The 17,385-nt window shown below is 38.7% G+C and overlaps 1 protein-coding gene across 1 annotated transcript; it reads left to right on the top strand.

Annotated features, from left to right (window-relative positions):
- Nucleotides 1-15,426: 15,426 nt before the first annotated feature.
- Nucleotides 15,427-16,458, top strand: LOC148043640 (SCAN domain-containing protein 3-like). Its single transcript, XM_087726085.1, has one exon. The coding sequence runs from the start codon at nucleotides 15,427-15,429 to the stop codon at nucleotides 16,456-16,458; it is 1,032 nt and encodes a 343-aa protein (XP_087582211.1).
- Nucleotides 16,459-17,385: the final 927 nt, after the last annotated feature.

The raw sequence follows: 17,385 nt of genomic DNA, 5'->3' as shown, positions 1-17,385 counted from the left end.
ATTTGATAACATAGACCATAACCTACTACTAGATGAAGTAGAAGAATGTGGGTTAGACAGCATCAAAAACAGATGGATTCATAACTGGCTGACCAACCGCACTCAACGTGTAATCCTCAATGGAACTGCTTCTACATGAAGGGAAGTATGCAGTGGAATACCCCAAGGCTCTGTTTTAGGCCCAGTACATCTTCATCAATGATTTGAATAAGGGAATAAATTGGGAACTCATCAAATTTGCAGATGACATCAAGCTGGCAGGAATAGCCAACACTCCAGAAGATAGGCTTAAGATACAGAATATCTTGACAAACTTGAACATTAGGCACTATCTAATAAAATGAAATTTAATGGTGAAAAGAGTAAGGTTCTACATTTAGGCAAGAGAAACAAAATGCACAAGTGCAGTATAGGTGGTACCTTGCTCAATTGTAGTAATGTGAGGGGGGTCTTGGAGTCCTAGTGGACAACCATTTAAATATGAGCCAGCTGTGTGCAGCAGCTGCCAAAAAAGCAAATACAGTTCTAGGCTACATAAACAGAGATAGAATCAAGATCATGTGAAGTGTTAATACCATTTTATAATATCTTGGTAAGGCCACAATAATACATTCAGTTTTGGTCGCCACGATGTAGAAAAGATGTGGATACTCTAGAAAGAGTGCAGAGAACAGCTTCAAAGATGATTAGGGGACTAAAGGTGAAACTCAAAAAATTAGAATATCATGCAAAAGTTCATTTATTTCAGTAATGCAACTTAAAAGGTAAAACTAATATATGAGATAGACTCATTACATGCAAAGCAAGATAGTTCAAGCTGTGATGTGTCATAATTGTGATGATTATGGCTTACAACTCATGAAAACTCCAAATCCACAATCTCAGAAAATTTGAATATTACATGCAGTCAATAAAACAAGGATTGTGCATAGAACAATATTGGACCTCTGAAAAGTATAAGCATGCATATATATTCAGTACTTGGTTTGGACCCCTTTTGCAGCAATTACTGCTTCAATGCAGCATGGCTTGGAAGCTATCAGCCTGTGGCACTGCTGAGGTGTTATGGAAGACGAGGATGCTTTAATAGCGGCCTTCAGCTCTTCTGCATTGTTCAGTCTCATGTCTCTCATCTTTCTCTTGGCAATGCCTCATAGATTCTCTATGGGGTTCAGGTCAGGCGAGTTTGCTGTCCAATCAAGCACAGTAATCCCACGGTCATTGAACCAGGTTTTAGTGCTTTTGGCAGTGTAGGCAGGTGCCAAGTCCTGCTGTAAATGAAGTCAGCATCCCCATAAAGCTCATCTGTGGAAGGAAGCATGAAGTGTTCCAAAATCTCCTGGTAGATGGCTGCGTTGTCCCTGGACTTAATGAAGCACAATGGACCAACACCAACAGATGACATGGCTCCCCAAATCAATACAGACTGTGGAAACTTCACACTGGACTTCAAGCATCTTGCAGTGTGTGCCTCTCCATTCTTCCTCCATACTCTGGGTCCTTGGTTTCCAAATGAGATGCAAAAGTTGCTCTCATCAGAAAAGAGGACTTTGGACCACTAAGCAGAAGACCAGGTCAGTTTTTCTTTAGCCCAGGTAAGACGCTTCTGACGTTGTTTATTGTTCAGGAGCTGCTTGACAAGAAGAATATGACATTTTAAGCCCATGTCCAGGATCCATCTTTGTGTAGTGGCTCTTGATGCACTAACTCCAGCCTCAGTCCACTCCTTGCGAAAGTCCCTAACACTTTTGAATGGCTTTTCCTGACAATCCTCTCCAGGCTGCGGTCATCCCTGCTGCTTGTGCACCTTTTTCTTCCATACTTTCCCCTTCCACATAACTTTCTATTAATGTGCTTTGATACTGCACTTTGGTAACATCCAACTTCTTTTGCAATTACCTTTTGAGGCTTTCCTTCCTTATAGAAGGTGTCAATGATGATTTTCTGCACAACTGTCAGGTCAACAGTCTTTCCCATGATTGTGATTCCTACTGAAGCAGACTGAGAGACCATTTAAAGGCTCAGGAACCCTTTGCAGGTGTTATGGCTTAATTAGCTGATTAGAGTGGGACATTTTGAGCCTAGAATATTCTAATTTTCTGAGATTGTGGATTTGGGGTTTTCATGAGCTGTAAACTATATGTAAACTCTCATATATTAGTTTCATCTTTTAAGTTGCATTACTGAAATAAATGAACTTTTGCATGATATTCTAATTTTTCAAGTTTCACCTGTATATACACTGTATATATGGAGCTCAGCAGGAAACAATGGTAACATTCTGAGCTGTGGTCCAACAGGTTGTCAATAAAAATCGTGTGTGGGGGGATTTTTTTTAAAAAAATATGTTTTTCTGTAGCCCTTGGCTAGATCCAGGTCATATTCAATCTTAAACTTTATTGTATTCTCTCCTACATTAAATCAGTTTATGAAGCATTACTATAGACAATGTTATGATGATGGTCACTTAATTAAATAGATGAAAATTTGTTTTTCAAAACTGCAAGTTAAGGCAGGATATGAACTGAAGAGAAACAGGTTTATGAATAACAGTACAGGTCACAGGGTTAAAAAATAGAGTTCCTAATTAGATAAAGTGCACTAAATTTTAACTAAGTGGACCAAGAGTGATATGCCTGAAAACAGCCTGGAATATTCCTATTTTGGGGGGCATTTTCAGGCTGCTTTCTGGCATCTCCAGCACCCACAAAGACTAGCTGGGTGGCATGCATGTGCACTCAGAAACCAGAAGATGAGCTTGCCAGGGGTTCACATGTCCATAGAGAGGGCTCTGCATGCCACCTCTGGCACGTGTGCAATAGATTTGTCATCCCGGGACTATAGAATGTATGCACTATTGCTGAATGCCATATGTCTTTGTGGATGCTGCATAGCTGCTCTTGAAAATAGCAAAGTTAATTGCAGCATTGGTAATGGACAACTGCAGTAATAAGAACAAATAAGAAAAAGTGTGCTACCTATAATAGAATGTATTCATATCTTTATTTTAATTGGATTGAGGATTTAAAGGTGGAATCTGAATTGCAATTTCTTCTTTTAAAAAGAATGAATTAAAAGATGCCCAAGACAATAGGCAAGTCCCAAACAGAAAAATACATATCTGAAACAAATTAGATACTAATCAAATCTTCATTAAACTTGCAAATTCCTATAATTTATAACATCATTTAATTTTAATACCCTTTTGCCTATTCTTCATTGGAATTAAATAGTTGAGAGATGTAATAAACATTGTTAAAATTATGCTATTATTAATGTACCGTATTTTCACGACCATAAGCCGCACTGGGTTATAAGCCGCAGTATCAGTTAACGTTAATTTTTCAAACTTTTTTCATACATAAAGCGCACCGGGTTATAAGCCGCACCAATGGAGGGGGGGCGCGGCAGGGGGGGGAATCCTGCCGCTCCTAATCAACTAAGGTCTGGTGGCTTCCAAGCTTGCGTTCCCCCCCCCCCTTCTATCTCTTTTCAGGCAGGTACCAGATCCATCAGCCCCTCCCAGCCCTCCCCCCCCGCCAGCAGACCCAGTCCAGGAAAGACGGCAGAGAGGAAAAGAGAGAAAGAGAAAGAGAAAGAGGGAGGGAGAAAGAGGAAGAATAGAGAAAGCAGGAGGCTTCCCGCATCCGCGCGATGCTTTGAACCCGAATTGGAGGGGGGGCGTCCCGAGAGACGCGTTCGCACGACACCTCTAACCCGGATTGGGTGGGGTGGGGGGAGAAAACGGGGCGAGGGTCTGTCTGGTGGGTGGGCTCCGCTGGCAAATAAAACCCGGGGGGAAAATGGGTCAGTTGAACGACGCGTCAATGCAGGGGTGGAGGGGCTGCTGCTGGGGCTGGTAGTCCGGCCAGCCAGCCAGCCAGCTAGCTGCAGGCTTGGCTTTCGATCTGGACTTCCTACCAAGCGGGGGGGGGGCGCTCGGAAACGGGCGCTCAGCCCAGCCGTCCTCATGCTTCAAGTTTGAGCGTCAAATTGGGAGGGAGAGATTTTTGATCTTTTTCCATACATAAAGCGCACCGGGTTATAAGCCGCACTGCCGGTTTTTAATCAAATTTTAGGATTTTCAGTGCGGCTTATAGTCGTGAAAATACGGTAGGTCAATGATTTTCCAATAAAGTATAGATAACAACACTGATACCAGCCAAATAAAACCATATTCATATTGTAGTGATTGGTCTTTATTTAGTAATTATATGAATATGTCCACGTAGGCTTTTTGGCAGCAGTACTGAAATGGTTGTTGTGCATTCCTGCTATAATGCTTTTTGTCTATTTCTTAATCCAGCTACAAAATTGATATTTCCTGGTGATTTCCCATTCAAATATTTGCCCAAGTCTCAAAAAGTATTTTTATAATCACATATGGTCTGTATGCAACCTTCTATTTAATATATATATTTTCAACTCTTTAAAATATCAATTTCAGTAAAATTTTAGTTTATAAGCCATTTGTAGAGAAGGGAGTAACGTTCAATCCAAATGTCCATTAAATCTGTATGTAATCAATGTATGCTATATCATTCAGATTGTGATCTTTGACATTTTAAGCCCTTTGTGCCAATTTATTTATTTGCATAATAATATAATTCTATAATTAATGTCAACTATGTAATAATCCAATCCTGTAAGGGCTAAAATATCACAAATTACATCAGTTAACTGGACTAGCTTGACAACAACAGACTTTGTCAGAAGTTCAAGAGTGAATTCCAATATAAAGGTTTGTCCCTTGTATCTGAAGTTTGAGAGCTACTTTGGTATAAATGATTGAAAACCTACACCAGGCCTGTCAAACTGGCGGCCTATGGGCCAGATAAGTCACACTTAGGCCACCACAACTCCACAAAGGCAAAAAATATCGCAATACATCACAATTCAACCCATGACACGATTGAATTTGACACTCTTGACCTAGACTACAAGCTGAAGTTCTTATACTTTCTTAGCTATGAAATCTGACTGCATGACTTTTGGCTAATGAAGTTCTATGGGGTCCTTAGTATTCTCTTAGATTGGTTGTTTTCTTGTAGATATTATCCAAACTAGGTAACAGTATTGGTGATAATGGCTTTAGGGTTTTTCCCCTTATTTTATTCGGTAGCTTTCTTGCTAGTGTTGATAGGGGTACAATTTTCTCTTGGTATTAATTATACTCTTATTATTATGGAATTTAGCTATGAAAGTAAACTATTATATCAATGGTGCACTGATGATATTACCTATTTGGGGTAATAAAATGTCTGCAAGAAAACAACCAAGCTCAGAGAGCACTAAGGACCCCTCATTTCAACCATGACCTGAAAATATTCTCCTTTATTAATAATCAAGTTCTCTCAGTTTCAGTATGATAATTCACAGGATTGTTTTTGTGAGAAAATAGGAGATGGGAGCATTTTGTACACCAACTTGATTTGTATGAAATAAAGGTTGGATACATATCTAATAATAAATAGGGACTGTGGATATAAGTGACTTGCATTATATTACATAGGTAATATAATATTAAAGTCATGCCTACATCTATCTGCATATACCCTAACACAACACTAATATATAATAGATGGCCTGCCAAAATTCCAAATTAAATTAATGCTAGTTGAAAGGTTCCTAATAAAGACATGTTTTAGTTGTCCACTGAAATATAATCAGTGAGGCAATAAGGAGCTTTTTCCTGAAGGAAATATTTTATAATTAACATGTCACAGTCAAAACATCCTAGTCTTCTGTTTAACCCTACTGTCCACATTTCAGTAAGAGAACAAGGAGCAGCTGGCAGACAGAGTGAAGTAAATGGGAGATAAAGTTCTCTATGGTCTGCCAACAAAAATCTCCTGCTCACTGAATTGACCAGGAAAAAGCTTGGCAGACACCTGCCACCAGATTGCTCTTCATTGAGATAAATGTAGTTTCCCCCTGCTCTAGTTATGGGTAGGTTGAGGCATTTGACATCTTAATTGTAAATTCTGGATTGTCACCTCAGATAGTGTTTATTCACCTCATCAGATTCTGAATTTCAAGCTACAGTGTCCTTAATAAGCTGTCTGAAAAATGTCCCTGCAATTTCTTCTGAATGTAGGTGTTTTTTTTTAAAAAAAATGCTCCTTAAACTATTGATATTTTTCAGTAAATTGCACAATTAGCTCCAAGATTATTTGAACTATAAATGCAAGGTGCCAACCTACTTCACTGGAGACCTTTCATCTGTCAGTGTTGCCCTGAAGTAAATAAGCAATGCATTCTTTTAATGTTCTGAAGAGCTGTTCAATATTTCCTAATGGTGAAAAATGATGTCTTTAGAAAGATGATGAAAACATTTGGCAAGTATGGAGGACTTTCAGATCACTTATCAGCTGATAAGACTATTTCAGATCTCAGTCAGCTACTTGTTATATTTTAGATCATAAATAAGGGTTATTAGAACCAGTCTATGGGTTATAAGCTTCTGTGAAGAAGCTTTCACTGCTTCTTCTCATCGCTCTTATTATTATCCACTAGAAGAGAATATATGTAGCTCAGGGCTGAACTACGGACTTCTTGGTTTTTCTGAGCTTGGTTATTTGCTAGCAGACATTTCATCACTCAACTAGGTAACCTCATCAGTGCTAGTGGGTGTAGGTTTTGCTCTCTTTTTATATTATATACCTTGCCTTGTCAATATTGATGGGGTATAATTTTTCTCTTGGTCGTGTTTTCTTATTATTATGGCAATTAGCTATGACATCCTGTTGAACCAGGGTGTCTTTGAATGTTTATTGTTTAATATGCATTTAATTTTCTCTTCATTAGAATGGAAAATTAAATAGCAGTTTAAACAGCATCATACTGAATTAGATAATACAATTAAAATAGCTTTCTGAAGAATGACATTTTGATTCCTTTCTAAAAGAAATAGCAGGGACTAAGCACAGTTTCTGAAAAAATATTCTGTAGTTTGAGCAAAAAGTTTCATCTGCTTTATTTTTGGTTTTAAAGATTATTTCATTATTTTTTTTTCATTTTATTAAGCATTTATAGGCTGCCCTTTTCCCTGAGGGGACTCAGGGCGGCTTACAATAAAAAGGGAGGGAAGTGCAGGACAAAACACAAAAAGAAAATGTGAATAAAAATAATTAGCAATAAAAAAAAACCCCAACATTCATTCAACATTCGGGAGGGGCGAGAGTAAAGTCTTATCCCCAGGCCTGACGGGATAGCCAGATCTTGAGGGCTGTGCGGAAGGCCTGGACGGTGGTGAGGGTGCGGATCTTCACGGGGAGATTGTTCCATAGCGTCGGAGCTGCAACTGAGAAGGCTCTCCTCCGTGTAGTCGCCAGTCGGCACTGACTGGCGGATGGAATTCGGAGGAGGCCTACTCTATGCGATCTGATGGGACGGAGGGAGGTAATCGGCAGAAGGCGGTCTCTCAAATAGCCAGATCCACTACCATGGAACGCTTTATAGATGGTAAGAAGGACCTTGAAGTGCACCCGGAGACCAACAGGTAGCCAGCGCAGCTTACGGAGGATCGGTGTTATGTGGGCGAACCGTGGTGCGCCCACAATCACTCGCGCGGCTGCATTTGGACTAGCTGAAGTCGCCGGATGCTCTTCAAGGGCAGCCCCATGTAGAGCACATTGCAGTATTCCAGCCTAGAGATCACAAGGGCTCGAGAGACTGTTGTGAGGGCCTCCCGGTTCAGGTAGGGCCGCAACTGGCGCACCAGGCGAACCTGGGCAAATGCCCCCCTGGTCACAGCTGATAAGTGGTGGTCAAAACTCAGCTGTGGGTCCAGGAGGACTCCCAAGTTGCGGACCCTGTCTGAGGGGTATAAATTTTGACCCCCCAGCCTGAGCGATGGAACGTCAGCCAAATTATTGGGAGGAAAACACAACAGCCACTCGGTCTTGTCCGGGTTGAGTACCAGTTTGTTAGCTCTCATCCAGTCTTTAACAGCCTCAAGACCCCGGTTCATCACGTCCACCGCTTCATTGAGTTGGCACGGGGCGGACAGATACAACTGTGTATCGTCCGCGTATTGATGGTATTTTATCCCGTGCCTCCGAATGATCTCGTCCAGCGGTTTCATGTATATGTTAAACAGCAGGGGGGATAAGACCGAACCCTGCGACACCCCATAAGTTAGGGGCCTCAGGGACGATCTCTGCCCCCCCACCGACACCGACTGCGACCTGTCCGAGAGGTAGGAGGAGAACCACTGCAGAACAGTGCCGCCCACCCCCACCTCCCGCAGTCGTCGCAGAAGGATACCATGGTCGATGGTATCGAAAGCCGCTGAGAGGTCAAGGAGAACCAGGATGGACGCGTGGCCTCCATCTCTGGCTCTCCAGAGATCATCGGTCAATGCGACCAAAGCGGTTTCTGTGCTGTAACCGGGCCTGAAGCCTGACTGGAAGGGGTCAAGATAGTTAGCTTCCTCCAAGGTACGCTGAAGCTGGAAGGCCACCATTATTGATGTCATCTTTGTCCTGTTCATATTGAGATGTGGATATTAAAATTGCTACCTAAGTTGTCATGCTTGCTATAGCCCATCTGTAAAATCAAATATACTTTAAGTACAACAAGAAATACCAAAACTAATAAAAATATTATTAAAATAATAGAAATATATCCACTGTAAAATAATAAAAAATATTTAAAGAATTTCAAAAACTTTATCCATGTATATTTCTCTTTTTTCTGATGAATACTGGTACCCAAGATGTAGGAAACCCTATACTGTTCCAAACAAATGGCTATCCAACATCTTCTTAAAGACTTCCAGTGTTGGGCCATTCACAACTTCTGGAAGCAAGCTGTTCCACTGATTAATTGTTCATCACTCAACTAGGTAACCTCATCAGTGCTAGTGGGTGTAGGTTTTGCTCTCTTTTTATATTATATACCTTGCCTTGTCAATATTGATGGGGTATAATTTTTCTCTTGGTCGTATTTTCTTATTATTATGGCAATTAGCTATGACATCCTGTTGAACCAGGGTGTCTTTGAATGATTATACATATTATTATATGTCTTAAGGGTATATATTGGTTGTTTGCACATATGTTTTTGGAAGTGACATTCTCTTATTATTTACCTTGAATTCTGGATATTAAGAACAAACAAGTGATGATATTCTCTATTTCTGTAGGGTCTAATATTGTGCATTAGTTCTTATGAAATGTGCCCTTTCTCCATTTAGTACTAATGATGTTAAAATATGTTCTTTTCATACAAGAACTAATGAGAACATTTCTATTGTCACATAAGTAATGACAAAAGAAAGGCCAGGCAAAGTATATCAATTCAGTTTTGGTTGCCACGATGAGGCGACTCTAGAAAAAGTGCAGAGAAGAACAACAAAGATGATTAAGGGACTGGAGACTAAAGCATATGAAGAACGCTTGCAGGAACTGGGTATGTCTAGTTTAATGAAAAGAAGGACTAGGGAGACATGATAGCAGTGTTCCAATATCTCAGGGGTTGCCACAAAGAAGAGGGAGTCAAACTATTCTCCAAGGCACCTGAGGGTAGAACAAGAAGCAATGGGTGGAAACTAATCAAGGAAAGAAGCAACTTAGAACTGAGGAGAAATTTCTTGACAGTTTGAACAATTAATCAGTGGAACAGCTTGCCTCCAGAAGTTGTGAATGGCCCAACACTGAAAGTCTTTAAGAAGATGTTGGATAACCATTTGTTTGGAACAGTATAGGGTTTCCTACATCTTGGGTACCAGTATTCATCAGAAAAAATACATGGATAAAGTTTTTGAAATTCTTTAAATATTTTTTATTATTTTACAGTGGATATATTTCTATTATTTTAATAATATTTTTATTAGTTTTGGTATTTCTTGTTGTACTTAAAGTATATTTGATTTTACAGATGGGCTATAGCAAGCATGACAACTTAGGTAGCAATTTTAATATCCACATCTCAATATGAACAGGACAAAGATGACATCAATAATCTTTAAAACCAAAAATAAAGCAGATGAAACTTTTTGCTCAAACTACAGAATATTTTTTCAGAAACTGTGCTTAGTCCCTGCTATTTCTTTTAGAAAGGAATCAAAATGTCATTCTTCAGAAAGCTATTTTAATTGTATTATCTAATTCAGTATGATGCTGTTTAAACTGCTATTTAATTTTCCATTCTAATGAAGAGAAAATTAAATGCATATTAAACAATAAAGTAATATTGAATGTGTGACTCCTGTTTACCTACATACTTTCTAGTACAGTTTTGCAAACCTTAGATTTTGTTGCATTACTTCTCTTTTCCTGACAGTTACAAAACACCATTACAGAATTATAGAATAGCAGATTTGGACCTTAGAGATCTTCTAGTCCAACTCTTTGCTCAGGCAGGAAACCCTATACCATTTCAGGCAAATAGTTGTCCAATATCTTCTTTAAAATGTCCACTTAAAATGTCCAGTGTTGGAGCACCCACAATTTCTAGAGGCAAGTTTTTCTATTGATTAATTGTTCTAACTGTCAGGAAATTTCTCCTTAGTTCTAGGTTGCTTCTCTCCTTGATTAGTTTCCACCCATTGCTTCTTGTCTTGCTTTAGAGAATAAGTTGATTTTTTCTATGTGGCAACCCCTTATATATTGGAACACTGCTATCATATCACCCCATGTCCGTCTTTTCATTAAACTAGACATACCCAATTCCAGCAACTGTTCTTTATATGTTTTAGCCTCCAGTCCCCTAATCATCTTTGTTGCTCTCCTCTGCATTCTTTCTAGAATCTCAAATCTTTTTTACATGAGGACGACCAAAACTGGATGCAGTATTGGTGTGATCTTACCAAGAAATTATAAAGTGATATTAACACTTCATGTGATCTTAACTCTATTCCTCTAGAACTGTATTGGTTTTTTGGCAGCTGAAGCACATTGCTGGCTCATATTTAAGTGGTTGCCCACTAGGACTCCAAGATCCCCCTCACAGTTACTCCTGTTGAGCCATGTACCACTGATATTTACCTATGCATTTGGTTTTTCTTGCCTAAATTACTTTTTTCACCATTGAGTTTTATTTTTTTAAGATAGTGCCCAATGCTCAAGTCTGTCAAGACCCTTAAATTATGTTTAAAATTCTTTGTTGATATTAAATATTTTAAAATTATATTAATGCCTTCCAACTGAATAGGTATTCAAATGTAATTAATGTGTTGAAAAATGTCAATCAATACAAAAGCTAACATTCAAACTTTAAATAATAATCTAATCAAACAAAGCATCTAATACAAATGTATTAACTGTCAAATAACTTTCAAAGTAAAAAAGAGATAAATAATTATCCAAGCCCTGATTAAGACTTCTTACTGTACTCAGAGATTACTTGTAAGAGATGTATGAAGGCAACAAGAGAAAGTTCCAGAAGCAACTGCAATTTTATCTTATTTATTATTTTTTGAAAAATTGTTTTAATTATAAGTTCTGCCAACTATTTTACAGATTTTTTTCATTTTTATCTCTTTCCAGTCGTCTCTTCATCATTGTCCTTTAAACCAGTTTCAGTTTCTTTAGCCCTACTCGGTAGGGTTAGAATAGTTAGAATAGAATAGAATAGAATAGAACATAGTAGTTAGAATGCAGTACTGCAGGCTACTTCTGATAACTGACGGCTGCCTGCAGTTTGGCAGTTCAGTTCAATTCTCACCAGGTCAAGGTTGACTCAGCCTTCCATCCTTCCGAGAACAGTAAAATAAGGACCCAGATTATTGGGAGCAATATACTGAAATCACCGTAAACCACTTAGACACTGTGAAATGATATATGGGTCTAAGTGCTATTGCTATTGAAGTCTGAAGTCCAGTTCTAAAATCTAGCAACAGGAGGAAGAACTGGAATTATTGCTTCTAGTGATTTGGAAATCTTATTTCTGTTATTCCATTTTAAATTGCACTTGTCTTTTGTTTCAGGCACATCACCTTTTTAACTCATGCTCAGTTTGTATTCAAATACTATTCCATTTTTTCCTGCACCAGGTTAATGCCTTATGTTGCATTTTATTTTTGTTTTCTACATGAAACAAAAAATATTTCATCTTGCTATCTTCAGATCATTTATTTAACTTTATTTAACTTGAACTGTATTTTTGTCTTCTATTCTCTCAACTGCATTGCTGCATTGAGCTGAGGTGGCACAGTGGTTAGGGTGCAGTACTGCAGGCCACTTCAGCTGACTGTTATCTGCAGTTCAGCAGTTCTAATCTCACCGGCTCAAGGTTGACTCAGCCTTCCATCCTTCCGAGGTGGGTGAAATGAGGACCCAGACTGTGGGGGTGATATGCTGACTCTGTAAACCGCTTAGAGAGGGCTGAAAGCCCTATGAAGCGGTATATAAGTCTAACTCCTATTGCTACTGCTATTGCTATGTTCAGCCATTTCAATTTCTAAACAAATGTTGACATTTTTAACACACATTGACTTCCCCCACTTGTCCAATACTTTCTTTTTTTCCAGTGCCTTCTGAACAAAATATATTCTTCTGTTACTATGGTTTATCATGACTGTCATGATAATAATTCTTAAATTAATCCTAATTTAAACCTTTACTAGGCTGCCTCTTCTAAAAAATTTTAAACTGCCATAAAATTTGTCATGATATATATTAACAGCAAAGATAGTATCAGTGGACTTGATAGATCTTGGAAAGTGTTGTGGCATACCTGATACTTAGATAGTACATTTCATAACCCACTTTGTTTCAGTTCCTTACTGAAACGGAATCATCAGCTATTGTGACTTTTCTCTTAGTCTTCTTCTCTGGCCTTTATGGGAAAATCTCTACTTTTCACTTCCCGGGAATGTCTAGACTCTAGAGATTGCTTCATTTCCAAGAGTGAATATATTATTAAAATGCTATTTTAAATTTTTTCAGGAACATTAAATGCTAAGAGGGAACAATACACTGTAAGAACTTGTAGCAATGACAACAACAAACCTATAATATAAACTCTCTATCCTATAGATATATTGTTTTCAAGCGCATTGATTTTTTCCCCAAAGAGCCTTATGTTAGATAGCCACAGCAAAGATCATCTTTACTAAAGCAAGTGAATAATTTTTTCTCTGTGATTTGTGACATTTTATTTGAGAAACAATGAAAATGCCATGATTGTAAAATCATTCATTTCCTAGAACGTTCTTGACTTACATTATCCAACAGGGTCTAGTTAAAATGCCTGCTAATATTTTTAGCTTTAATTGGCAATAAATTTAAGGAAAATGAATGTATATTTCATCTGTAATGTAGTTAAGATGCACTAATCTATTGGTTCATACTGATAGCATACTTCACTGTTTGTTTCAATCAAGTGTTCAATCTAGGCTTCCCAAAAGCATGAAGCTGACTCCTCATCATGATAAAACCCCTTTTATTTAGTTTAAAGTGAATTCCTCTCCAGCAAAGTTCCAGCCTTTCAAGAGATTACAACAGACTTTGATCAGGCTTGCAAAACTGCCAGGCTGATTTCTTACAAATGCTAAATATTGGAAGCCACTCTGTAGCAGACAATACTTGCAAGAAGTCAGCAACAGATCTTCACGATAATGAATTGAACTAAATTGTCTCCTACAAACTCCCCTCACCTTTCTCTCCCCTTTATTCCCTATGGGAGGGGCCATTCACCATCTACCTGTGGCTTTACTCCCGAGTCGATCCTTGTTCCTTAGCTGTTGCCTTCTTCTGGCAGCTCTGTGCATGTGCACACTGAGAACAGGCTCCAGCTGTTCTTCTGCCCCACTGATATCCAACTCTGAAGGCAGCTGAAAACTGTTGATGACCCTGGCCTCATTGTTGCTTCTGATGCACAGCACTCATCAGAGGCTTCCCCAGATTCCAGGACTGGCCCATGTTTCTCTCCAACCACCTCACTGTACGAATCTGCTGCCAGATCCACTGGCAAGCCATAACATCAAGAATGAAGGACAATGATATACAAATATTCAAATAAGGTAACTAAGTAGGAGTCTTTGAAGCCAAACAGCTATTTAGGTTATATTCACATATATTTTCAATAAAATAAATACCATGATGATCATATGCAAACCATGAATGGAGACAGAATCAATCACGTGGTTAATTTGACTAGCTGCCATATAGGGGAGGGAAGGTAAGGGTTTTTTTATAAAAAACAAACAAACAAGTTTTTATTATATGATGGATTTTTTAAATGTTGTAAGCTGTACAGGGTCACCTATGGATAAACTGGACATCAGTGCTTCAGTCTCCTTCAGCAGTGAACTGGGTATGAAATGGAGGTTCTAATGTGAATATCACTTCAGCAACCATTAAATGGGGCATCCTCATGCCACAGTAAGGAGAGTATGTAAATGAGAGAATAGCCATAGAATATACTTTTCTCATTTTTTCCCTTGCTTTTTTAAAAAACTGATTCCATATAGAAAGTTTGGGGAATATATTATAATACCCAACTGCTTTGTTGAATAGCTGCAAAATATATGAAGGTCACCAGTTCAAGAGAAGGTCTGACTGTTTCTCATAAGTTCAGATATACACACAACAGACATTTTTATCACAGGATCTTTGCACCACTCCTAATAAATCACATTATTCTTTCTGTTCAGAGATGAGCTGATTTATTACTGGCATAACTGATATATTATTATGGCTAATAATTTGCTTGATTCTATCTCTGACTCCCTAGATTCAAATTAGTGTTTCTTTCAGACACATAGAGTCACCTACTATAGTCATCAGGCAGCTATGCATTTCTTCCTTATAAATAAATCCCCTTCTTTGTTTTGATTTCAGTATGGAACTTCTGGAGAATTACAGAAAAGATAGCTAACAACAGAAATGGGGAGGAAAAGTCATGGTTCAGTACTTTAATTCAGTGGTTCTTAGCCTGGACGATATTGCCCCCCAGGGGGCAGTTTTGTTTTTCAGGGGCGGAATGGATCAAAAAGGGGCAACGCGGGGATGAAGGAATGGAAGGAAGCGGTATGGGGGTGATGGAGCGAGAAGTTTTGGGGATACTTTTGAGACTTTTTTTGTACAGTGAACCGCTGTATATCTGTTGTACAAAAACATCAGATCGCTCGCTATTAGTGGATTGAACTGTGTTTTAAAATGTTCTTCCAGCTAGCTTCAGTGCAGCATGCCGTACATATGTGAATACGCATCGCTCATCTTCATGTGCATTGCGCATCATCCTCTATCATTCTGCCCATATAGTGGCACACCATTGCCCAGAATGGGCAGTGATGGAGGGGTGAGTGCTTCTTTCAAAACATTGCATGCTGAGTGGCTGTCCCCTGTGATGTCAGCTGTAATGTCAATGTAACTGTTGAAACTAGGTTTATCAATGCCCACATGTGTTTTATAGTGTTCCAGTGCAGTCGAAAATTTAATTTGCAGTTGGTGCCTTTCATTTCAAAGACCTCTCAACATGGCCAAGAACAGGAAGTGTCGGCAATATTCGACAGAATACCTAAAATTGGGATTCAATCCATCTTCTTCCAACGTACAGCTTCCGTTTTGTCTTCTTTGTGAGAAAACATTTTTAAATGAAGCGATGAAGCCTTCCCGACTGAAAGACCATTTGGTAAGAATTCATTCAGATAAAGCCAACAAACCACTATCGTTTTTCCAATCCTTAAAGGCCAAGCTTGAGGGTCGCAACACTGTTGAGAAGTTATTGGGAAAATTGTCACTCAATGCCGACAAGGGGCTCATTTGTTCCTATGAAGTTTCTTTGTTGATAGTAAAATGTGGCAAACCTCACAGTATCGGAGAAACACTGATTTTACTAGCAGTGAAACGGATTGTTGCCACCATGTTGGGGCCCAGCACAAGCACTTTCATGCAATCGATTCCTTTGAGCAATGACACTATATCAAAAAGAATTGATGAAATAGCTGCTGAAGTGGAAGAAAGTCTTATTGACACCTTTAAAAGTACAGAATTCGTGATGCAGATTGATGAGTCAATGATTCGTGAAAATAAAGTCTTGTTATTGGCTTATGTGCATTTCATCAACGGAAATGAAGAGATTGGGGAAGAACTGTTATTTGCTCGAAATTTAGCCACCGACACAAAAGGTTCTTTGATATTTAAAAAGGTAGAAGAGTTTTTTAATGAGAAAAATATTCCTTTGACAAATGTCGTGGCATGTGCAACTGACAGAGTTGCATCCATGGTTGGACAATATCGCGGATTTCAATCTCATCTAAAATTGGTTGTACCTGGAGTTATGACTGTCCATTGCGTCATTCATAGACAGCACCTTGTCTCAAAAAAATTGAATGGCCATTTGTATGAGTCTATATGTTACGTCATTAACACTGTGAATAAAATTGAGTTGAATGCCTTGAACAACCGACTTTTTCACAAGCTTTGTGAAGAAAATGACAAGAAGTTTGAACGTCTCCTTTTGCACACCGAAGTACAGTGGCTTTCAAAAGGAAAGTTTTTGCAGTGATTCCATGAACTTTTTGACACAGTTGTCGAATTTCTTGAAACCATTGATCCAAGTCTAAGCAGTTCTCTTAAACTTCGACGTCTGGATGTAGCTTATCTCGCTGATGTTTTGACAAGCTGAATTAAGTTAATGTAAAGCTGCAAGGAGATAAAATCAATTTTCTTAAGGCCAAAGGAGTAATCTGCTCATTTATTTTCAAATTGGACCTCATTGCAAGCAATATGAGTCGCCGGGAGCTCTAACTGTTCCCAAGCCTTGGTAATGAATGTCAACTCCAAGCAGAAGATTTGGACATTTTTTGCTGCCACTTGAAGCAACTAAAAGAAGATATGGAAACCAGATTCTATGATCTGATAAATCTGGAAGTGCCCACTTGGGTGCTAAATCCTTTCACAGCAGACTTTGCACAACTTCATCCTAAACTGCAAGAGCAACTGACAGATCTGAAATATGACTGTGAAGCCTAATCACATTTTCAGAGTTAAAGGCAAAGCCTTTTGGGTGAAAATGAGGAACACTTATCCAACATTGTGGGAGGAAGTTAAGTTGCTTCTTTTAGCCTTTCCTTCTACTTACTTAGTGGAGAGGGATTTCAGCGCCATCCAACAGATCCTTTCTAAGTCAAGGAACATGTTGAAGATCACTGAGCGCAGTGATTTAAGAATGAGATTAACAAAAATGGTTCCAGACATCAAGAAATTGGCATCAGCTCACCAAGCACAAGGCAGCCATTGATGTTCTTTTTTTGCTTTTTGTGTACATACATTTTCTTTGTTAATAATTGTCTCCATTCTTATCATTGTATTTGCTTGCATTGGTATCCACATTCCAGTTTGAGTTTTCGGCTTCGTTTTTGAATTCTTCTTGTGCTCTGTAAAACATTTTGTGTTCTTTGTGTAAGCTTTGTGTGTGTGTGTGTGTGTGTGT

Source organism: Thamnophis sirtalis, unplaced genomic scaffold (assembly GCF_051295495.1).
Source record: "Thamnophis sirtalis isolate CommonGarterSnake01/CBP01778 unplaced genomic scaffold, rThaSir2_p1.2 scaffold_11, whole genome shotgun sequence".
Classification (NCBI taxonomy): Eukaryota; Metazoa; Chordata; class Lepidosauria; order Squamata; family Natricidae; genus Thamnophis; species Thamnophis sirtalis.
This window is presented reverse-complemented; position numbering and strand designations above follow the sequence as displayed.

Coding starts and splice junctions, on each gene's coding strand:
- LOC148043640 (XM_087726085.1), top strand. CDS start 15,427: ATGGCCAAGAACAGGAAGTGTCGGCAATATTCGACAGAATACCTAAAA.